This window comes from Carcharhinus amblyrhynchos, chromosome 18, assembly GCF_965287045.1.
Source record: "Carcharhinus amblyrhynchos chromosome 18, sCarAmb.v2.hapA, whole genome shotgun sequence".
Classification (NCBI taxonomy): Eukaryota; Metazoa; Chordata; class Chondrichthyes; order Carcharhiniformes; family Carcharhinidae; genus Carcharhinus; species Carcharhinus amblyrhynchos.
In genome coordinates this window covers 31,714,113-31,738,188 of record NC_137341.1, presented here as the reverse complement: position 1 = coordinate 31,738,188, position 24,076 = coordinate 31,714,113, and the positions used below count along the sequence as shown (strand labels likewise).

The 24,076-nt window shown below is 43.5% G+C and overlaps 1 protein-coding gene across 1 annotated transcript in view; it reads left to right on the top strand.

The window, feature by feature from the left end:
* LOC145354675 (ankyrin repeat and fibronectin type-III domain-containing protein 1-like) overlaps positions 1-24,076 on the top strand; it is an 859,363-nt gene that overhangs the window by 161,074 nt on the left and 674,213 nt on the right. The window contains exon 2 of the mRNA XM_080206110.1: positions 18,314-18,498. Within this exon, the coding sequence (XP_080062236.1) occupies positions 18,314-18,498 (185 nt within the window). The remainder of the gene's footprint in view (positions 1-18,313; positions 18,499-24,076) is intronic.

Here is a 24,076-nt window from a genome sequence, read left to right as displayed (position 1 = left end):
ACTGACCCACTGACCCACTTCTTGGGCTCCTGTGGCCCTGGCACCTCTCAGCTCCTGCAACCTCCTCCTCCTCCTCCTCCTCCTCCTCCTCCCCCCAATCCTTACTCAGCTTCTCAGCTCGGGACCCCCTGTAGCCCTGGTTCCTCCTAGTGTCTCTCGGGCCCCACTTCCTCCGTCAGCCCCAACAACTTTGGAATCTCACTTACTTGAATTGAAATTAATTTATTTCCAGCTTGTTACGGGTGCAGATAGGCGCTTCTGTGGACGTGAAAGAGACTCCAGGATAGTATGTTGCTTCCCTGGTGCCAGAGTCCAGGATGTTTCTGAGCGGGCAGAAAGCATTCTGAAGGGCGATGATGAACAGCCAGAGACTGTGGTACATATTGGTACCTATGACATAGATAGGAAGAGTGACGAGGCAGTTTAGGGAGTGAGGTAGAAAGTTAAAAAGCAGGAGCTCCAGGGTTGTAATCTCAGGATTGCTCCCTTTGCCATGTGCTAGTGAGGCCAGGAATAGGAAGATAGTGCAGCTCAACACATGGCTAAACAGCTGGTGTAGGAGGGAGGGTTTCTGATATCTGGACCATTGGGGTATTTTCCAGGGCAGGTGGGACATGTACAAGAAGGACGGGTTGCATTTAAATTGGAATGGCATAAATATTCTGGCTGGGCGGTTTACTGATGTCATATGGGAGGATTTAAACTAGTTTGGCAGGGATTGGGAACCAAAGCAAAGGTGAATTAGCTGAAGGGGAACCAGAGAGTAGGGCCAGTAAGACTCAGAGCAGGCAGGGTGTGGTTGCTTATCAAAGAGGATCTGGTGGACTGAAGTGCAATTGTTTCAATGCGGGAAGTGTCACAGGTAAGGCAGATGAACTTAGAGTTTGGATTAGTACTGGGAACTATGATGTTGTTGTCATTACAGGTATTTGGTTAAGGGAAGGACAGGATTGGCAACTTAACATTCCAGGATACAGATTTTTCAGGTGGAATAGAGGGGGATATAAAAGAGGTGGGTGAGTTGCACTACTGGTTAAGAAGAATATCACAGCTGTACTCTGGGAGATCATCTCGTGGGCTCATATAGTGAGACAATATGGGTAGAGATCAGGAATAGGAAAGGTGTAGTCACAGTGTTGGGGGTTTACTCTGGGCAGCCCAGCTGCCAGTGGGAAATAGATGAACAGATATGTAGGCAGATTTTGGCAAGGTGTAAAAGTAATAGGGTTGTGGTGGAGGGAGTTATTAGCTTCCCCTATATTGATTGGGACTCACTTAGTGCTAGGGGCATGGATGGGGCAGAGTTTATAAGGAGCATCCAGGAGGGCTTCTTGAAACAGAATGTAGATAGTCCAACTAGGGAAGAAACAATACTGGACCTGGTATAGGGGAATGAGCCCGGCCAGGTGGTTGATGTTTCAGTAGGGGAGCAGTTCGGGAACAGTGACCACAATTCAGTAAGCTTTAAGGTACTGATGGATAAAGATACGTGCCATCCTCAAGGTGCTAAATTGGGGGAAGACTAATTACAACAATATTAGGTGGGAACTGAAGAATGTAGATTGGGGGTAGATGTTTGAGGGCAAATCAACATCTGGCACATGGGAGTCTTTCAAGTGTAACATAGAACATAGAACAAAGAACAGTACAGCACAGTACAGGTCCTTCTGCCTTCAATGTTGTGCCAAGCTTTGTCCGAAACCAAGATCAAGCTATCCCACTCCCTATTATTCTGGTGTGCTCCCTGTGCCTATCCAATAACCGCTTGAAAGTTCCTAACGTCTCCAACTGCATTATCACAACAGGCAAATTTACTAACCCACCCTTCAGCCCTCTGCTCCAAGTCATTGATAAAAATCACAAATAGCAGAGGACCCAGCACTGATCCCTGTGATACACTGCTGGTAACTGGTCTCCAGTCTGAAAATTTTTCATCCACCACCACCCTCTGTCTTCTATGAGATAGTGAGTTACTTATTCAATTGGCCAAATTTCCCTCTATCCCACACCTCCTTACTTTCTTCAGTCCATTCCACACCCAATCACTTTGAGTAAAGGATCTACTTTGGACAGCCCTCTTATATCTGCCACCATGAACGTTGTAGCTATGCCCCCTATTAACAGCTTCATCCACCTGAAGACATTGTCTCTGAATGTCCACTCTATCTATCCCTCCCATCATCTTATAAACCTCAGTTAAGTTGCCTCTCATCCTCTTCCACTTTAAAAAGAAAAGCCCCAGCTCCCTCAACCTTCCCTCATAAGACCTATCCCCCAAACCAGGTAGCATCCTGGTAGATCTCCTCTGCACTATCTCCAATGCTTCCACATCCTTCTTATAGTGAGGTGACCAGAACTGCACACAATATTCCAAATGTGGTCTCACCAAGGTCCTGTATGGTTGCAGCATAACCCCACAGCTCTTAAACTTAAACCCCGTGTTAATAAACGCTAACACACTATAAGCTTTCTTCACGGCTCTATCTACTTGAGTGGCAACCTTTAGAGATCTGTGGATATGAACCCCAAGATCTCTCTGTTCCTCCACATTCCTCAGAACCCTGTTGTTGACCCTGTAATCCACATTCAGAATTGTCCTACCAAAATTAATCACTTTGCACTTATCAGGGTTAAACTCTATATGCCACTTTTTGGCCCAGCTCTGCATCCTATCAATGTCTCTTTGCAGCCTACGCCAGCCCTTCACCTCATTCACTACTCCACCAATCTTAGTGTCATCAGTAAATTTACTGACCCATCCTTCAGCCCCCTCCTCCAAGTCATTGATAAAAGTCACAAATAGCAGAGGACCCAGCACTGATCTCTGTGGTACACTGCTGGTAACTGGCCTCTAGTCTGAAAATTTTCCATCCACCACCACCCTCTGTCTTCTATGAGATAGCCAGTTACTTATCCAATTGGCCAAATTTCCCTCTATCCCACAGCTCCTTACTTTCTTCATGAGCCTACCATGGGGAACCTTATCAAACACCTTATTAAAATCCATGTATATGACATCAACTGCTCTATCTTCATCTGCACACTTAGTTTCCTCCCCAAAGAATTCAATCCAATTTGTGAGACAAGACTTATCCTTCACGAATCCGTGCTGATTATCCCGGATTAAGCTGCATCTTTCCAAATGGTCATAAATCCTGTCCCTCAGGACCTTTTCCATTAACTTACCACTGAAGTAAGACTAACTGGCCTATAATTACCAGGGTCATTCCTATTTCCTTTCTTGAAGAGAGGAACAACATTCGCCACTCTCCAGTCCTTTGGCACTATCCCCGTGGACAGTGAGGACCCAAAGATCCAAGCCAAAGGCTCTGCAATCTCATCCCTTACCTCCCAAAGAATCCTAAGATATATCCCATCTGGCCCAGGGGACTTATCGACTCTCAGGTTTTTCAAAATTGCTAATACATCTTCCCTCAGAACATCTACCTCCTCCATCCTATCAGCCTGTATCACACACTCATCCTCAAAAACATGGCCCCTCTCCTTGGTAAACACTAAAGAAAAGTATTCATTCATTACCTCTCCTATCTCTTCTGACTCTATGCACAAGTTCCCACTACTATCCTTGACCAGCCCTAACTTCACCCTGATCATTCTTTTATTTCTCACATAAGGGTAAAAAGCCTTGGGTTTTCTTTTATCCAACCCGCCAAGGACTTCTCATACCCCCTCCTAGCTCTCCTAAGCTCTTTTTTTTAGCTCATTAAAAAAAGGTTGACAGGGATTTAGGACTGACACATTCCTGTAAAAATGAAGGATAAGCATGGCAAGTTTTGGGAACCTTGGATAACGAGAGTTATTGTGAGCCTAATCAGAGAGAAAAAGGAAGCATTTGTCAAAGGTTGGATGGCTGGGAACATACAAAGCAAGTGTGGAACACAAGGAAAGTAGAAAGAAACTGAAGCAAGGAGTAAGGAGAGCAAAAAGGAGTCATGAAAAAGCATTGGCCAGCAAGATTAAGGAAAATCCCAAGGCTTTTTATACAAATATAAAGAGCACGAGGATAGCCGGTGAGAGGGTTGGACCCCTCAAGGACAGGGGAGGGAATTTATATGTGGAGCCAGAGGAAATGGGTGAGGTATTTAAATGGGTGAGGTATTTTGCATCAGTATTCACCAAAGAGAAGGACTTGGTGGATGATGAATCTGGGAAAGGATGTGTACATAGTTAGAGTCATGTTGAGATCAAAAAAGAGGAGGTGTTGGGGTTGTTGAGAAACATTAAGGTAGAGAAGTTCCCAGGGCCTGATGGGATATACCCCAGAATACCAAGAGAGGCAAGAAAGGAAATTGCTGGGGCCTTGGGAGAAATCTTTGTATTCTCACTGGCTACAGGAGAGATCCTAGAGGAGTGGAGAATAGCCAGTATTGTTCCTTTGTTTAAGAAAGGTAGCAAGAATAATTCAGGTAATTGCAGGCCAGTGAGCCTTACATCAGTCGTAGGGAAATTACTGGAGAGGATTCTTCAAGACAGGCTTTATTCCCACTTGGAAATAAGTGGACGTATTAGTGACAGGCAACATGGTTTAATGAAGGGCAGGTCGTGTCTCACTAACTTGATCGAGTCTTTTGAGAAGTGACGAAGATGATTGATAAGGGTAGGGCAGTGGATGTTGTCTACATGGATTTCATTAAGGCCATTGACAAGGTCCCTCATGCCAGGCTAGTGCAGAAGATGAAGTTGCATGTGATCAGAGGTGAGCTGGCAAGATGGATACAGAACTGGCTCGGTCGTAGAGACAGAAGTAGCAGTGGAAAGGTGCGTTTCTGAATGGAGGGCTTTGACAAGTGGCATTCCTCAGGGATCAGTGCTGGGACTTTTGCTGTTTGTACTATGTATAAATATTTTGGAGGAAAATGTAATTGGTTTGATTAATAGGTTTGTGGACAACACAAAGGTTGGTGGATTTGTGAATAGTGATGAGGACCATCAGAGGATACAGCAGGATATGGATTGGTTGGAGACTTGGGCAGAGAGATGGCAAATGGAGTTTAATCCGGACAAATGTGTGGTAATGCATTTTGAAGGGTCTAAAACAGGGAGGAAATATACAATGAATGGCAGAACCCTTAAGAGTATTGATAGGTAGAGGGATCTGGGTATACTGGTATACAGGTCACTGAAAGTGGCAATGCAGGTGGAGAAGGTAATCAAGAAAGCCTATGGCATGCTTGCCTTTGTTGGCTGGGGCATTAAGTTTAAAAATTGGCAAATCACGCTTTATAGAACCTTAGTTAGGCTGCACTTGGAATACAGTGTTCAATTCTGGTCGCCACACTACCAGAAGGATGTGGAGGTTTTGGGAAAGGTACAGAAAAGATTTACTAGGATGTTAACTGTATGGAGGGCATTAGCTATGAGGAGAAATTGGAGAAACTTGGTTTGGCCCCACTGGAATGACAAAAGTTGAGGGACTACCTGAGAGAAGTCTACAAGACTATGAAAGGCATGGACAGAGTGGATAGTCAGAAGCTTTTTCTCAGGGTGGAAGAATCAATTACTTGGGGGCGTAGGTTTAAGGTGCGAGGAGCAAGGTTTAAAGGAAATGTACAAGGCAGGTAAGTGCCTGGAACTCGCTGCTGGGGGAGGTAGTAGAAGCAGATACAATAATGACTTTTAAGGGACGTCTTGACAAATACACGAATGGAGGGATATAGTCCCCAGAAGAGTCGGATGTTTTAGTTCGATCAGGCAGCATGGTCGGTGCAGGCTTGGAGGGCCAAAGGGCCTCTTCCTGTGCTGTAATTTTTTTTGTTCTTTGTTCTTTGTCCAATCAGAGGCTGACTTCTGAGCTCATTGACTGCAGATAGACTGACTGGCAGTACACTGCAAATTTGGTGGATTTCTTCAAGATGCTTTATGGGACAGTTTAATTTGCAGCCTCTGTAATGAAGCCATCCAACAAAAACTTTAAACAAAAAAAGTCCTAGACTTCAAAGTAGCCTTTGAAATAGCTACTGTGATGGAATTGGCCACTAATGAGGCAACACAGTTGGGTGTCAGTGCCTGAATTCACGAAGTAGCTGAAGCACTGCAGAACATGGTGCCAACTACAGAATGTCTCCAAGGTGGCAAATCAGGCCAGAGAGTCAACATGCTGGACTCGTGAAGCCCGATGCCACACATGTTGGCAAGTGGGGCATATTGCCTGAACTTTTAGCGTGGAATTGAAAGAGGAAAAGGAGAGTCAGAGAAAGACTAACCTGAAGATGAGGCATAAGGTACATGCCACCAGCCAGGAGGAGGACAGGGAGTCAGCTGAATTTGTGGAGGAAACAGAAGAGTCTAAATCTATGGAATTTCAGCCAAATATCAGTCTGAGGGGAAATCAATTGGTTCTGAGTCCTTCCCAAGGTAGAAGGAAAGACCATTCAATTGGAGGTGGACACGGGGGCAATGGTGTCACTGACTTAGTCTACAGAGATAAATTAAAAGCACAAGATTGCTCACAGAACAAATGGTGCCACTGCGAGGATATGTGCTAGTGAAGGTATAACTAAAGAATCAGTATGCGGAGTTACTATTGTACACAGTCAGGAGTGGCTAACCTGCTTTGTTTGGATGCTCCTGGTTGCAGAAATTGAAACGAAATTGAGGTGTAGTGAATAGGCTGGTGGACTTGAGAAAAGGTCTACAAGTCATCCTGGAGATGGAAGGGATTGAAATTAAAATTCAACTGAAGCCTGAGACTCGTCCATTGACTTTGCCGAGTCAACGTTATGAGACTACATTGTTGGATTATGTGTCATTTTGGGAGAGATTAACTGCGCTGTTAAGTTAGTTAGACAACATTTCAAAGTTAACAGCAGAGTTCAGATATTTGTACTTTTTTCAATGGTGACGAATCATTAGTATTATTATGAGTGATGGGTGAATCATTAAAATCAAGGTTTAGTGGGCCTTATTAAATTGAAAGAAAATTGATCCCATCTTTCTCATGGCTTGGTATCCCAAAACGCATGCCAAATTTTGGCTGAGGTTTTGACTAATATTTTGTACGAGACAGCATGGTGGCACAATGTTTCGCACTACTGCCTCTCAGCACCAGGGACCTGGATTCAATTCTGGCCTTGAGTGACTGTCAGTGTGGAGTTTGCATGTTCTTGTCATGCTTGTGTGGGTTTTCTTCGGGTACTTTGGTTTCCTCCCGTATGCCAAAAAATGCCCAGGTTAGCTTGATTGACCAGGACTAATTGCCCCGTAGTGTCAGGGGCATTATCAGTGTAAATACATGGGGTTATGGGTGTATGGCCTGGTTGAAGTTGCTTTCGGTGCAGGTTCTGTGGGCCAAGCGATCTCTTACTGCACTGTAATATTTCAATGAATGTATTGGGAGATTGTTGCTTAAATGTGAGTGTAAGGATATTACTCAGGTACTAAGTTAACATGTTACATCTGCTGCAATCCTGGGTATTTTTAAAGATTAATCTATGTTATCCTGTTCGGTACCATATGCCATCTGGCCGAAAGTGGAGGTAGAACTAGAGTTGCTGGTGAACATTGAGACATTGGAACCAGTAACCACCAGCGTATGGGCCACACCAATTGTTTCAGTTTTAAAAAACAGTTGGCACATTTAGAACCTGTGGGACTTCAAGGTCACAGTCAACCCAGCACTGCGTGTGGATCAATACCCACTTCCTCTCATTCAGAACTTGTTGAGTGGATTTGTAGCAGGGAAGAAATTTTTGACAATTGACCTGTCACAGCCCTAATCTCCAAATGGGTGGTGCAGAAGAATCCCAACCATCTATGATAATAGTAACTCATCGGGGATTTTTTTGCTACAAGCAACTTCCCTTTGGCATCACGTCAGCATCAGCTCTTTCCCAGATCTAACTCTATGAGGGTTACCGGGGGTCCAGTGTTATGGACAGATACCTGGACTAGATAACGTTTTACAATTATGATCATTCCTGGGGGTTGATAAACTACTATGGCAAGTTTGTGCCAGAGCTGGCAACCATGCTGAAAGCTCTACACCAGCTGCTTGAGAAAGGCCGGCCAAGGAGATGGGCCCAAGGGTATGAGGAGGCTTAGCAGGAGGCAAACCAAGCCTTGAGGTCAGAAGTGCTAACCCATTTTGACCCAAAGTTGCCACTGCAATTAGCCTGCGATGCCTTGCCTTATGGGGTTGCCACTGCATATATTGTCTAAATGGAAAGGAAAGACCCATTGCCTTCATGTCAAGGTCTTTGATGAAAACAGAGGAAAACTATGTCCAGATTGATAAGGAAAAATTGAGTATTGTGTTTGGGTTGAAGGAATTCTTACATGGGCACTACTCCTATCAGCATACTGTTATGACATACAAAATCAACAATCAGAAGAGCATGGTAGTACTCTTTCAAGGCTGTCTCTCCCTGAAAGAATGGGGATTCCTGATTAAAATTTAAAAATGAAGGGGGTGATTAGGAGACATCAGCAGAGGCTGTTTCGTGGGCTTCTCAGTGGGTGTGTCTCCCAGCCCGAGATTTTTGCAGTAATCAGCTTTGCACCCGAAATTGGAATGGAGCTAATGTGAATATGCTATTTGGGATTTCCATAGGAAGCACTCTCACAACACCAGGTTAAAGTCACCTGATGAAGTGGCAGTGCTCTCAAAACTCATGCTACCAAATAAATCTGTGGACTTCAACCTGGTGTTAGGAGACTAATTACTGTGCCTACCCCAATTCAACACCAGCAACTCCATGTCATGAGATTTCCCTGTCATTTGTGGGCTCAGGATTGAAGTCTCCGAGCCTACTAGCGCCTCCTCCCCTCTCCCCCCGCAACAGGCAGCTGGCCCCGCTGGAGTGGAGAGAGGCCAATGAGGCCCCCCCCCATGAGGTTTGGGGTGAGGGGAGGTGACCCTTGGACAGTGCCAGCCTGGCCCCTGACACTAAGGGGCAAACTGGCAATGCCCAAGGACACCTTAGCATTGCCCATGGACATTGACACTGTCAAGGAGTGGGGGGGATGAGGCTAGAGGGTGAGGAGCCTGTTGGGGGGGACCCCGGTTGTCATTCTGCATTCAAAATCGGTGGCAGAGGGAGGAAGAACAGTGATCGGGGCTGGCCATCTGGGTGGGGGTAGGTTGAGACTGTTGGGGGATAGAGGTGTCAGGTAGGAGGATGGTGGCCAGGACTGCTGGGGGAGGGGGAGTGTCAGGGCTGCCGCGGTGTAGAGGATCAGGAGATTGGGGCTGGCTGGGTACGAGGTCAGGGAGGTTGGGGAGGCATCAGGGAAATTGGGGCTGTGGGGAGGAGGGGACATCGGGACTGGTCCGGGAGGACAGCAGTGGGCGTTTGTGGGATTGGCCAGTGATTGGGAGGCTGGCAATGTGGGGCCACTGCGTATGTGCTGATTTCCGTGCTGACAGATCTGCACATGCACAGTGGCCCAGTCAGCACAATTCTGCCTACCTCTCGGGCAGGAATAGGCCCCCACACCCTAATTTTCAGAGGAATCCCATTCAGGCAGTCTGTGATGCGCAGTGTATGGGAGATTCAATCCAAAAATCATGCGAAAAAATGGCGGGCGTTCCTCCTGTTTTCATACAAATTGGGAACTTAGAATTTTTTTGGGAGAATCCTGGCCTAAGTAGTTTTCTTAGAGAGTAATTTGAAGAAGATGATCAGCTCAGGTGCGGAACACTACCCAGAATGACTTAGTCTTAAGTCAAGGCATGGATTTAGTCTTGAGAGGGAAGACCAGCCATAGAAATCAGCCAGATTTACATCGCTATCTGTCTAGGAGGTGGGAGTTGTCTGTATCGGAAAAAAATATTTGTTGTGGGGAAGGAGAGTGGTCATCCCGCCCATGTTAAGAGGAACGGTGCTGGCACAAGTGCACCAAAAGCACCCTGGGCGTAGTGCAAATGAAGGGGATTACCCTTCATTTCCTATTCCTGGTGGCCAAGTGTAGATTCCCAGATCGAGGAAAAGACAGGTTCTTCTGAATTTGTTCTCTCGTAAGCAAGATGCTGTTATTTTCACCCCCTTCCTATGGAAATGGCCTGAAACTACATAGCAAAGGCTCCATGTTGACTTTGCAGGTCCAGTGGAAGGACAAATACATTTTGTGGTGGTCGATGCCCACTCCAAGTAGCTAGAAGGGGCAGTCATGATGGCAGTGTCTGCAGATAGATTGACTTGATGAATTATTTTTTAGATTTGTGAATCCCAAACAAGTGGTCAGCAACAGTGGGCCCCAGTTTGTGGTTCAGAATTTGGGGAATATCTTGACCGCCAAGGTGTCCAACTCATATCACCCTGTGACAAATGGCCAGTTGCAGAGGTTCATCAAAATCTTAAAGCAGGTGCTGAAAGCTTCCCAAGGAGAGGGTTTGCTTGGAAAGGGAGTGAATCAATTTTTCAGTTCGTATCGTAATAGACCCAGTGTTCACCGTCATCGTTAATGTTTAGTCAGAAAGTGATAGCCACGTTTGCTCTCTTGTGGTCAGATGAGATGAGAAAAGTGGTGAAAGGAATCAGGAAGGACAGATGGTCTGATGGGAGGGGAATTCCAAGTCAAGGAGTTTCTAGAAAGGAGAGTCCATGTTGGTCAGGAATTACATGTTAGGACAGAAATGGGTCCCAATGACAGTGGTGAACCAAACAGGGCCAGTGTTAGCTGGTCTGGAGGAGGCATATGGATCAACTGGCCACCACTGGCTTATCAACGGACGGCCAAGATCCTGATCCTGAACAGTTTCAGACGGAGCCAGGGGAATCAACCGAGCCGAGTGTCCCTGAGGAAGGGATAGACTTTCCCATGGAGGTGGCATTGCTATGGAAGACAGAAACCAATTTCGAGAGGAAACCATAAATGTGTGACAAGAGCTTCCTGAATTTTGGGAAAGTACATCCAAGAAGGCTCCTGAGATGAGGAGACGTTCATCCAAAAACCATCAACCCCCAGAAAGACCGATGATGTCAATGTAGGCACAGATTAGGTGTCTGATATTGGCAGGTTGTTTATGTTTCTCTGTTTCATGGTTCCTTGTATGTAGTTTTGACTTATATATACATTGGGGTAATACCTATATAACTTGTATATATGTTCGAGGGGAATTTTTGAAATAAGAGGGGAGGGATGTTATGTAATTAGTCGAGCGTATGCCGTTTAAGACAGCAAGTCAAGTGTTGCGAGGGCAGTTTTGTACTGGCTGTGCTACTGAAACAATGTTGAATAAGCTGTTCCTGTTCATTTTACGTCTGCTTATTTCAGCGTCTCTTTATAGTCAATAATAAGCCCTCAAAGATAATAACCACTTCCAACACAGTACCCTGACTTGAAACTGTATTGCTATTCCTTTACTGTTGCTGAGTCGAAATCCTGAAATACTGTCCCTAACAGCACTGTGGGTGAACTTACACCAAATGAACTTAGGCAGTTTGTCACAACCTTGTGAAGGGCAATTAGGGCTGGGCAACAAATGGTGGCCTTGCCAGATATACTCACAGCCCAGGGTCAAATAAGAAGTAAACTCAGCTACAGGTATGTGGCAGTGTAGCCTGATGCAAAGTGAATTATATGTGAGCATTTTTTTATACTAGGTACATGGGGGAATGTGTCCTTGTTCTTTTAAAATATAAAAACAAAACAGCACACTATGCAATAGTATATTTCTATATGCCTCTGTTGGAATAAGCTGAAGTTTATTTGTCAAGCATCCTATCAAAGATGGGTCAGTCAATATCAAGCAAAATCCTGAATAAGGCTTCGGGATCCATTTGTGTCTTGTATTTTTCCCTGAGGGATTTGGCTGATGTAATGAGTCTTTTGTCCCTCTGTGACTGTTTTATTTTGCTTTGTTCCGGTGGTGTTTAGATGATCGATCGCAATCCACCAGCATAAAACATGAAATTTCATGCAGCAAATCAGTAGAAAGCACCTGTCTAAACAGACTCATACATAATCTAAGTATTGGAGGGATAGTTATTGTATTGGTTTGCTTTGTTCTAAAATTTTGATCCTTGTTATTTGGAAGTTCTGTTCTTTCCATCTTCATGCTTAGTGGCACATTGAGAACAAATTTAACCATGGGACTGATAAAACAATTCCACTTGGACCTCAGCTCTTTTGCTGCTGCACACTATTGCACCACTGCGCTTCCTAATGATCTTGTGCTATAATGCAAGGCTAACTCTTCATTATAAATCTTTGCCATTCCTTGTGCACAGTGCATGGCAATCTGAGAGTCCCACAGTGTGAGGCCACATTATCCGGTTCCAGCTGTTAAAAGACTTCTCTTAGTCATCCTGAAAACTATATGATAACTGAGAGGGAAAATGGCAAAGAACATAAGAAATAGGAGCAGGAGTGGAGTAGGCCATCTAGCCCTTCGAGCCTGCCCCGCCATTCAATAAGATCATGGCTGATCTGAAGTGGATCAGTTCCACTTTCCCGCTTTCTCCCCATAACCCTTAATTCCCTTGTCTGTCAAAAACCTATCTACCCATGACTTAAATATATTCAGCGAGGTAGCCTCCACCAGTTCAATGGGCAGAGAATTCCAGAGATTCACCACCCTTTGAGTGAAGAAGTTCCTCCTCAATTCCAATCTAAACTACCCCCCCCCCTTATTTTGAGGTTAAAAGGAAGTTAAGAGGGTAGAGTGATGCTAATCCAGAGATTGCTTTGGAGGTTTTGCGGCAGAAGATTTGCAGAAAAAGTTACTCGTTTTTGGAGGAATGAGCCACACTGCAATGAAGAGCAGAAACGTTGCAAAATGAATGAAGGTGATGAACAAGTGAATGTTGTCTCACTGTGTTCTGAACCTGGGAGCAGGTGGAGAAGAAATTTGCTGGACTGTGCATGATTGTCAAAGTAAGTGGGCCAACATTTGGCTTTATTTTACTATATTGTCTACTAAACTTGGTACACTGTTATAGAGGGAAACCACTGCATTTTGCTAATGGTCTATATTTCTAATTTCACCAGGATGCTTTGGCTGTTCATGCAAATTGTATAAACTATTGTATCAAGCTGTCAATCTATTAAATGTGCCAAACAGCCAGTATGATGGCAGCGCAAGGTACCAACATAAATCCCTTTCATATTTCCTTGCAGAAAAATTAATACACAAAAATTAATACATGTAGACACGAGGAACCCAATAAAAATGCAATACTTGAGATTCTGGGCTTGGAGGCAAACAGGGGAGGATAATGACAAAGAACTTCATGTTTATGGCTAGTGTCATTTATATTTCAAACCTGATTTCCTTATTAATTCACACACTCATACACACTCTCACTCAGGCAAATATTGCAACAGTATAGCCTAAAATGCCAAGATGTCTTGCCGTGTGATGCTATGTTGCAAAGGTTGTTTCGTTGTAACGTTGTGAAGTATATTATTCTCCTGTTCTTCCAGGTGTCCAGGCAGAGGAGGAAGAGCACCAAATGTACAACATCAACCAAGATCTCACAGCACCATAACTAAACCATTCCTAAGGTGGCAAACAGCAGCACAAATATATCCACTGCTGAGGAAGGGACCATTAATAAATGGCAAACGAAGAGCAGAGCACAGCTGATGAGGAACCTGCCAGACAGAGGACCAGCTCACTGATTCCTTTAGTTGGTGCACCCTAAGAGTTAATATTTTAAAGATCTAAAGAAGAAGCATAGTTTGGTAATTCAACATCAGCACATCATGGAATCATTTTAGAGTATGTAACTGAGCTATACAGTTGGAGAGCATCACAAGGTAATTACAGACCAGGAAAGCCTTTACTGTCCATCTAAATTCACCCATTCAAAAAGACTCAAGTCTCCCTCATTGTACCATCTATTCTTCTTTCAAATAATTGCAGAGTTTTCACTTCCACTTTTCTATGTGGGTCCATTCTGTGCATTGATCATGCCAAGTGTGGAAAGAAATTTCCTGTTACAAGTCCTAAATGTATTTTTTACTAGACTGAATGTGTCCCTTTTTCTACTTTCAGAAATTAATTTCACATAATATTCTGGAATCATCTTTTGATTCCTTTAACTATCTTGTGTACCTCTACAAGATCACCCAACAGATGCCCTCATTTCAGGCTGAAAAGCCAAATGCCTTCAGTCTTTCCAAATCTCTCACTTTTAAGATTAGGGATTAGTTTCTCGCTCTTCACAGCCTGGCTTGTGTCAACAATGAGGAATTCACAGTCTTCATCTATATAAGAGACTGCCTATCTGAGCTGCAGCCTGTCACAGGGAATATGGGAAACCCCAAGCCCTTCTGCATCAAAGCTACTTATTGGTCAAAGTTGTAAGATGAGGCTGAGCTGTCACTGAAAGCACTAAGATCTGGGATCTTCACATATCTCAGTGATGACAAGTGATTTATTTTCATTCAGATCTTTAATCGTGCTGAGGGAATGACAGCAGAAGGGCAATGCTAGAAATTGGCATAGATAATGGAAATAAAGCTCATATGATGTCATACCTAAGACTTACAGCTGCATCAAATGACTAATAATGCATCCTATGGCATCTTGGTACAATCAGTTACTGTAGCAATCCTCTGCTGCATGTAGTTGCAGGACCATCTACAGACCCAGTTCCAGTCTATTTCTGTCCTATGAGGCAGCCATACAGCTGACCTCTTCCTCCTATTAGAAGACACTTTATAGGAGCATGTGATTAGAAACTGGAACACACACGCATATTGTTACAAATATAAAATTCCTTGGTAAAAATGACCAAATATATGTTGTTATGATCTCTATAGAGACTAATAACTTTTAAACAGAAACTTGAACTTCCAGTTAACAGCTGAAAGACATCAAGACTTCATGTTTTAAAACTTACACTGTAAAAATGTACTTGACTAAGAAAACAGTAATGGCAAAGCACTTTTTTGTAAGCAACTTATACTTCAAATTACAGAAATAAACCATTGTCTTTTATTTATCACTTTCCCTGGAATTACAGTTCTTATTACAAAGAGTTCATAGCTTGCAATGGGTTGCTTCATTTTTACTTTCCCAACCAGGTATGTTCTATTCTATCTCTCACTGTGAGTGCTACGCTATAGATTTATTCTTCTAGCTCCAAGCTAGGCAAATCTTTCACCTTGGTTTTCAGTTTGAGCATAAGCTCCTATCCACATTCTCTGTGGTGAACAATAGAGTCAGCATTTTCTTTGCTCGAAGTGCAGGTCTGGTTTGTTCTTGCTCTTGGTCTCTATCTTTTAGTCAGCTACAGAATGCACAAGATGAAATTACACATGCTGTCTATAATATTCCTGGGTTTATAGGGAAGCCTTCAAACTGATCTCAAAAATGCTTCCATTACCTTCTTCCTCATGGCAACTGAAACATAATAGTAGAATTTTGAATTAGCTATCTTTGATCCAAACTACTTTGTATCTCAGAAGTAAAGGGATTGTTTACAGTGCAGTTGTCAAAAGCTTGATATGTATAATGCATTTTTGGGATTTTGGGAGACTAAATGAGCAGAATTCTCCGATTTTGAGACTAAGTACGGTGGCAGGCATCTCCGATGGTGTCTTTTCTGCTGGTCAGAATGGCAGGATCCTGCATCAGATTCTGCACTTGGAATCTCTTTCATTATATATAGGCGAGATCCAACCCAGTTGCCTGGCAGCTGATTTGTCAGCCCCTGTCAACTGGTAGATTCAGGGGTCCCAGTTCCATATTTAAATATTAGTCCAGCACACACATATCACTTTCTTCAGTCCATCTGTCTTCACCACACTGTGCAGGATATCAGCGACCCAGAGAGAAAAGACTAGCAAGCAGCCTTAAGAAGAAATATGTTCCTCAATTTAATCAGTCTCCCCCGACCCCATCATTTGAAAGGCACCCATGCCTCACTTGGACCTCTACTTACCACATCTGGGATCTTAGTGCATCCCCTTCTAATAAATGATATGGTATCCCTTTTACCCTCTTGTTTGTGAGCTTTTTTATGCAGCTTGTCAGGTTCCAGCACCAACCACCACCCCCCCCCCCCCACCCCAACCATCTTCCCTATGCCATCCATTATTCATCACCTTCATTTACCTCCTTGTGAGCCCTTGACTCCCCTTCCTAACACCTCTTTTCACAGCCTTCCAACCACCTTGCTCCACACTGTCTTCAGCAGGCCCCCACTCTTACCCCCGTTCATTTTACACTTCACAACCAGTTGATCATCGGACATTTGTTGCAGTGGTTGCATGAGTCCTCCAGCATAATCCTGTTCAGATAAATGCTTGTGCGTGGTATCAGGGGTAAGGAGATCGTTTTTTTTCCCCAACCCCAGGCACTATACTGATCCAAAATGGTGACACAGAAGGGTCCATGGGTCCAGCAGCACGGTGTTGTCCAAGAAGATTAATTCAGCATGGAGATGGAGGGCAGAGTGGTGAGCAGCACACCATAATGGCAGAAAGGTTTTTTTTGCACTCAGTTCAAAGTCTCTTGTGAACTGCGGGCTGCCTTGTGCACACTACTCTTTCGCAATCTGATTTCAGACAACATAATTTCACACTAGCGTGACATAACATGGGAATGACTGATAGGATGCATGCAGACAGCTGTTCTAATGAGCACACATGAAATGCAAATTAATGCAAATTATGTGCATGCCATCAGTCAGCAGGAAGACCACCCTGCCAGTAGTGTGCTTCTGGTATAGTTGCAACATGACTATGCCAGCGGCTTTCAGTTAATTTGGCTTCCATTAGATTCTCTACTCTGCCCACAACCAACCTTGCTGCGGGTGGGATGAGAGAATTTTGCCTACTCACTATATTCTGTCTACTCACTGTAGACATAGAAACTGCTGTAATTGACTGCAAGCATAAATACTTTGCACCTCTCTCAATAAAACAACCTGAAACTTCCTCTGATCTCTAATAATTAAACTACCCAGAATTACTGTCAGCAGATTCCAGCAGAGGTCACATTACCCCTTTCATCTAGCCTATATTTAAAGTTTCAGTGCCAAACTATGATAATCTTATAAACCCAAAAGACATAGTCCTAAAACAAAATAATCTTACAAACCTCATAATTGCAAAAATAAGAATTGTAGATTTTAATCAAAATTGGTTTGAATGACGCTGACAAGCCTCACTAATGAAACAGCTTAGTGATGAAGCAGATACAATTATCTCAGCTAACATCTGTGCAATAAGTTCAATTTCCTTTTAGCATTGCTCTAAATGAACACCCTCACTTAAACAAATATGCATTATCCTCTGGCAATTTTGTCCATATTTTCAGGTAAAAATTGCACTTATGTTTTGCCTTTACTTCTGTGGTATATAAAATGGGATTGAGTGGCGAAATATAATTGTGATGAAGAGCGGAATGATCATATGTCTGGACAGTGCATTTAGTTGGACTGCATGATTTCATATACCAGTGTTTAATGCTTTGCCACTTGAAATTGTGTTTGCAAAAGCATAGTTACTCTCAATATATATTCTCAACCAATAAAGTTTCCATGGCAACAGTAAGACCCAGTGTTTTAGAATGCTATTAAATTGTGACTGTCACTCGGTGTGTATTACTGTGAAAACTATGAAAGTTAAAGTGGTACACTTTGCTTCTCTGAGAGTGGAGTGGAAATATGTTGGAGGGGGAAAGCATACTGCTAATGGGAAGGGAGGAGAGGGTATCTCCTGGTGCAGTGTGAGAAATGGCTCAAGTACTCTGAAGCCAGGCTTGTTCAAGTGTTATCAAGATACACTCACTCAAGGACCTGACCCCCCTCTACCCCCGTATCAACACAAAACTCCCAACTCTCCAAAAAAGTGAGTATGGGAGGATTGTGGTGCAGAGAGCAGTCTAGAGACCAGGGCAGATCGCTGTATTATTCTCACCGTTATGACAATTAGTTCAATTAGTAGAGAATTCTGCTCATTGATTAGGCAGAGAAGAGGGCAGTTTGGCATACTTGACAAACCTTTGGGCTATCTTATCTGGAAATGATTTGTGGAGTAGGTCTGAAGTTGCAATGACATTTTTCAACCTGCTATGAATGTAATGGGATTTTTCGTCAACTCTCTGCTCCATACTCAAATGCTTAGTCTATGGCTTGTGAACAAGTGAGAAGGATTTCTCATGACATAAAATTACATTCCAAAGCATATGATGAACTTTTTATTGTTTTTTGTTTTATTAACAAACACCATATAAGTGAAGTTTTCCAAACACACAAGCAATCTAACTTGTTAGAAACTTAAATTACTGTGTGGAATGAATATGTGTACGGCTTCTTGGTAATGAGATAATTGTTACAATTATTTAATTACTTTTCTGTGCATTAAGATGGAATTACTCTTTTTGGTTTCTCCTTAGATCTTTAGACAGGAAGTTGCAGCGACCTTTGCTGACAAAGTCTCAAACTCTACCCAGCATTCCACAGTCACCAACTGTTACAAGAGCGCACAAAGAATTTCTACCTGATAACGATGATGGCAGAAGTCAAAGTAAACTGTTGCTTACAACAGAAACTCAGAAGCGATGTAGAGTACCATCATTCGGTGAGTTTAAAGTTAGGTTGTACTTAAATAGGCTGCAAGTCTGTCATGAAGTAATTCTATGGTGTAACATTATAAAATACAAACTTTATAAAGTAGTAAATAGGTTAATTCATGACAGTTTCTTGTTCAATCAAGGACTGTACAGGATGAATGTGTTTTCATTCTATTCATGTCTGCAGTGCTCCATTTAAAGTCATTTCACTTTTTTTTAAAGCAGTTGCGAAAGGGTGGCACAGTGGTTAACACTGCTGCCTCACAGCTCTAGGGACCCAGCTTTGATTCCTGGCTTGGGTCACTGTGCGGAGTCTGCATATTCTCCCTATGTATGTGTGGGTTTCCTCTGGGTGCTCCAGTTTCCTCCCACAGTCTGAAAGATTGCTGGTTAGGTGCATTGACCATGCTAAATTCTCCCTCAGTGTACCCGAACAGGAGCCAGAGTGTGGCGACAAGGGGATTTTCACAGTAACTTCATTGCTATGTTAATGTAAGTTTACTTGTGACACTAATAAATAAACTTAAAGATTTAATTCTGGTTGATCGACAAAACTCATTCTGCAGAACAGCATCAGGGTTGAAAAAAGTACAGAAAGTGAAATAAATTTAAAACTGGTGATTTAGTTGGTGTTACAGTAACTTTTTTAGCCTATAGATAGGAAGCATAGGAACAGGATTATACCAGTCAGCCCCTTAAGGTTGTACAGATCTGATATTTATTTCAACTCCAGTCACCTGCTTTTAACTCATATTCTTTGGCACCCTCAATACAAATCTTTTTCTTTAGAATCCCTATGTGCAGAAGAAAGCCATTCAGACCATCGAGTCTGCACTGACCACAATCCCACTCAGGCTGTATTCCTATAACCCCTCATATTTACCGTGCTAATACCCTGACACAAAACATCAATTTAGCATGGCCAATCAACCTATCCCACACATCTTTGGACTGTGGGAGGAAACTGGAACACCCGGAGGATAACCATGCAGACGCGGGAAGAACGTGCAGACTCCACAAAGACAGTGACCCGAAGCCGGAATTGAACCTGGGTCTCTGGCGCTGTGAGGTAGCAGTGCAAACCACTGTACCACTATACCGCCCGGGCTACACCAAATCTGTTGATCTCAGTCTTGAATGTGTGTAAGGGAAGACTGGAGGAAGTGAAGAGTTCCAACTTTGAGGCCTAAGAGGCAAGTGAGTTGGGAAACTGTGAGATCAGTCTTGATTTTAACACAAGATGATTGTGGCATGTTTGCATGTTTAACTGAACAGAAGGCCAAAGCTCAAAGCAGCATTGACCATAGTGCTCTGCAGAGATTGAAGAGAGAGGAAAAGAAAGGTTATGATGGAGAAAGAAAGTGAAAAGGTCAGTAGCATTTCGGAGCTGTGAAAGACATGAGCAAGTGGCTGGAATTCTCCAATGTCATACGCCTTGCCACCGCAGCCTGCGAGAATGGAGGATTTGGCCCTCGGCCAAGTCTCCATTCACAGCAGCAGGACCGGAGAACCCCAGCCACAGAGAAGGTCAGAGAATCCTGTCCAGTGAGTAGGAAAGTCATATTAGAATAAGCCCAGAATAATCAAGACAAAACCAAAATTAAACATTTACAGGTAAGTGATTTTTGAAGCACCTGTTATTGCGTTTGAGTGGAAATGTTCATTCTTGATTCTCCAAGATCTAATAAGAAGGTGAAAAATCACAATTCCAGGACCAATGGTTCTCACTTAGTATTTGTAAAGGAATTAATAAAATGTTCGAATGGTTTATTACTATTCGAACTGCGACAAATATATACAGAGATTATTTTTAGAATGCTGTTTTTTTTCTGGTACCTCTATTACAGCACGCAGTGAGAATGAAACACTGCAGTGGTAATAAGAGGGTAACATGAGCCAGCCTCACGTTTCTGCAAATGGCCAATCACCTACAGATGTTGTTTGACTCTGAAGCCTTTCTCAAGAGTGACCTTTGACAGCCATTGGAAGAACATTTCCAATTTAAAACAGTGGTGTGATTGCATTTCTATTGTGAACTTGCATTTGTTATTCTGTTGTGAACTGGAATTTGAAATTTTATTTATTTTTTTGTTTATTCATTCAGTTTAGCTTAGTAAATATCATGCACAGAGGTGTTGCCAAAAACTGATAAGAATCTTTTGAAAGGATTTCTAGCTTTTTCAGTTACTTGAAATCAAGTTTGACCTAAACCTTTCAAACTCATTCTATACTACTTTATTCCAGCAGGTTTTTGCTCTTCACCTATTGTTACAAATACATCTGTTATAGGATTACTTTAATCTTTTGTAAATTGTAATTTTTAAATGTAGGGTAGTTTTTTTGTTATTCATTCAAGGGGTGTGAGCTTCACTGGCTAGGCAACCTGCACTCATCCAGGCAAGAGGAGAGTATTCCATCACACTCCTGACTTGTGCCATGTAGATTGTAGATAGGCTTTGGGGAGTCAAGAGATCAGTTCCTCACTGCAGGATTCCTACCTTCTCATCTGCTCTTGTCGCCACAGTATTTATATGGCTAGTCCAGTGGATTTTCTGGTAAGTGGTAACTCCAGGATGTTGGTGGTGGGGATTTCAGTGTTGGTGATGCTATTAAATGCAAGGGGATTTGGTTAAATTTTCTCTTGTTTGAGGTGATCATTGCCTGGCACTAATGTTACTCGCCATTTGTCAGCCCAAACTTGGATATTGTCCTGTTCTGCTGCACTTGGACATGTATACTGTTCAGTATCTGATCAGTCGTGAATAGTGTTTAACATTGTGCAATTGAAAGTGGATATCTCCACTTCTGAATTATGATGGAAGGAAGGTCATCGATGAAGCAACTGAAGGTGGTTGGGCCTAGGACACTCCCCTGAGGAACTCCTGCAGTGATGTCGTGGAGCTGAGATAACTGACCTCCAACAACCACATCCATCTTCCTTTGTGCTAGGTATGACTCCAACCAGTGAGAGTTTTCCCCAATACCCATTGACTCCAGTTTTGCTAGGGTTCCTTGATGCTACACTTGGTCAAATGCAGCTTTGATATCAATTGCAGTCTCTGTCACCTTACCTCTTGTGTTCTGTTCTTTTTTCCATGTCTGAATCAAGACTATAATGAGATCAGGAACTGGGTGACACCAGTAGAACCCAGATTGAGTGTCAAAGAAGAGCTTATTGCTGAGCATGTGCCACTTTATACCATGCTGATGATCCCTTCCATCACTTTACTAATGATTGAGGGTAGACTGATGAAGAGGTAATTGGCCAGTTTGGATCTGTCCTGCTTTCTGTGTACAGGCCATAGCTGAGGAATTTTCCACACAGCTGGGTAAATGCCTGTGTTGTAGTTGTACTGACTAGGGGCCCATCAGTACTATTTACCAGAATGTTGTCAGGGCCCATAGCCTTTTCAGTAGCCACTTCCTTCAGCCATTTCTTGATATAATGTGAAGTGAATCAAATTCATTGAAGGTAAAGTGGGGGAATATGGTGGGCCATGAGGTTACAGATTGTGGTTGAATACAATTGTGCTGCTGTTGATGGCCCACAGTGCTTCATAAATATCTAGCCTTGAGTTGCTAGATCTTACCTAAATCTAACCAATTTAGCGTGATAGTCCCACCCATCAAGGTGGAGGGTTTCCTCACTGTGAAGATGGGACTTTGTCTTCACAAGGACTGTCATGGATACTGTCATGGATAGATGCATCTGTGGCAAGCAAGTTGGTGAGGATGAAGTCAAGTATATTTTTCTGTCTTGGTTCCATCGCATCTGCCGCTGATCCAGTTTAGTAGCTATGTCAATTAGGGCTTGGTCAGTAGTGATGGACATTGAAGTCCACCACCTTGAATTGTTATGATCTCAGTTGACGTTACTGCTGGATTGGAAGGTCTGAGAATGGAACCCTGGCTCAAAAGACCTTGGGTAGATTTCTCCCAAAATGTTCCAAGTGCTGAATTTGCACAAAGAGCAAAAGCTGTTTTTTTCAGTGGGACTTGCAAAATGAATCTCCCACACTCTGACGGCAGAGTGCCCTAGCATGCATCACTCCAAAAATCAGTGGGCATGGTCTATTCCCACTGGAGAGGCCGGCAGCATAGTGCTGAGCTGGCTATTGCTCATGTGCCAATCTATCAATGCTGAGAGCAGCACATGTGCAGTATCCTGCACTGCTGGCCTCCCAATTGCTGGCCAGCTTGATTGCTGGCCCGCCCTGTGACCCTGTATTACTGGACATGTGACCCCTAATCATTGGCTTCCTGGATATGTCCAGCCTAGCTTCGACGCCTCCACCCCGCAAAGCCCCTCCGCCACTTTCACTGGCCCATCTCAGTGCCCCCCCCCCCCCCCCCCCCCCACCCCACCCTGATGGCCAGCCCCGATCAGCCTTTCCCTCCCTCTGCCTGTGATCCTGCAGAATGGCAGAGGGAGCTCCCCCTTCCTCCCGTAGGCCCTGTCCCCTCTGGCTCTGCCACCTTGGTATTGCCTGATGCCCAGTGGCCAGTGCCAAGATGCATTGCCGCCTTGCTGCTTGGGCAGTGCCGGGGGCCAGACAGGCATTGCAAGCTGGCAATGTCCAGGAGGGCATCATCACCTTGATCCTCTGTGGGGACTCCATGGTCCCCTTTCACTCCAGCGGGGTCAGTTCACCAGCTTCCTGTTACTGGGAACTGTTGTAAATCCCACTGGACTGAAACAGTCCTGACAGGGTAGGGGAAAGGCTGAAGTCTCCGGCCTGCTGACAATATTAAAATGCTGATTTAAATAATTTATTCAGCTCATTGGCACAGAGCTCATGATACCAGAAATCCGGTGAAATCTGGTGATACCAGAGATGCATGTAGGCTGTGGCACCCACCAGGATGTGGGCTGGGAGACTCGTTCCACCATTCCCCCCGCCCCCCCATAACTTGTTTTTTTTAGAAAACATTGATCAGAGTCACAGGATAGTCCATTAGCTTTAACAACGGAAAAAAACACTTATTAAACATGAAAAGTTTGACTATAAAACAATATTCCTTTCCCTTTTTACATCTTTGCAGATTCTAAATAAATATTCCATCCCTGTAAACCAAAAGGCCAACTGTGGTCAGACACACCCCACCCTAAAACCAAGTGGCAGATGATACTCAATCGAACTGCTATGGTTTTCTCCTCAAATCCCCCAAAATGATTCACTGTGAGCCAACTGTCCTCACTGTACTCCGGCTTCTGCATGAGTGTTTTCCAAATTCCACTCATGAATCTAAGTAGAGTTTTGCTCTTACTTACACAGATACATTAAATTAGACTCTCTTAAGTCTATACCTTATTTCTAATATCCAACAGTACAAACTCAGAAGAGTGTGCAGGGACAGATGGACTTGGGGGTTCATGCGCATCGACCTTGGAAGATGGCAGGACATATTGAGAGAGTAGTTAGCCAGGCATATGTGTTCTTGGACTTCATGAATGGAGTGTAAAAGCAGGGAGGTTATGCTGAACCTTTGTAAAGTTTTGATAGGGACACAACTAGAGTATAGCATTCATTTCCGGTCACCACATTTTAGGAAGAATGTGAAATTTAGAGGATGTAGAGGTTTACC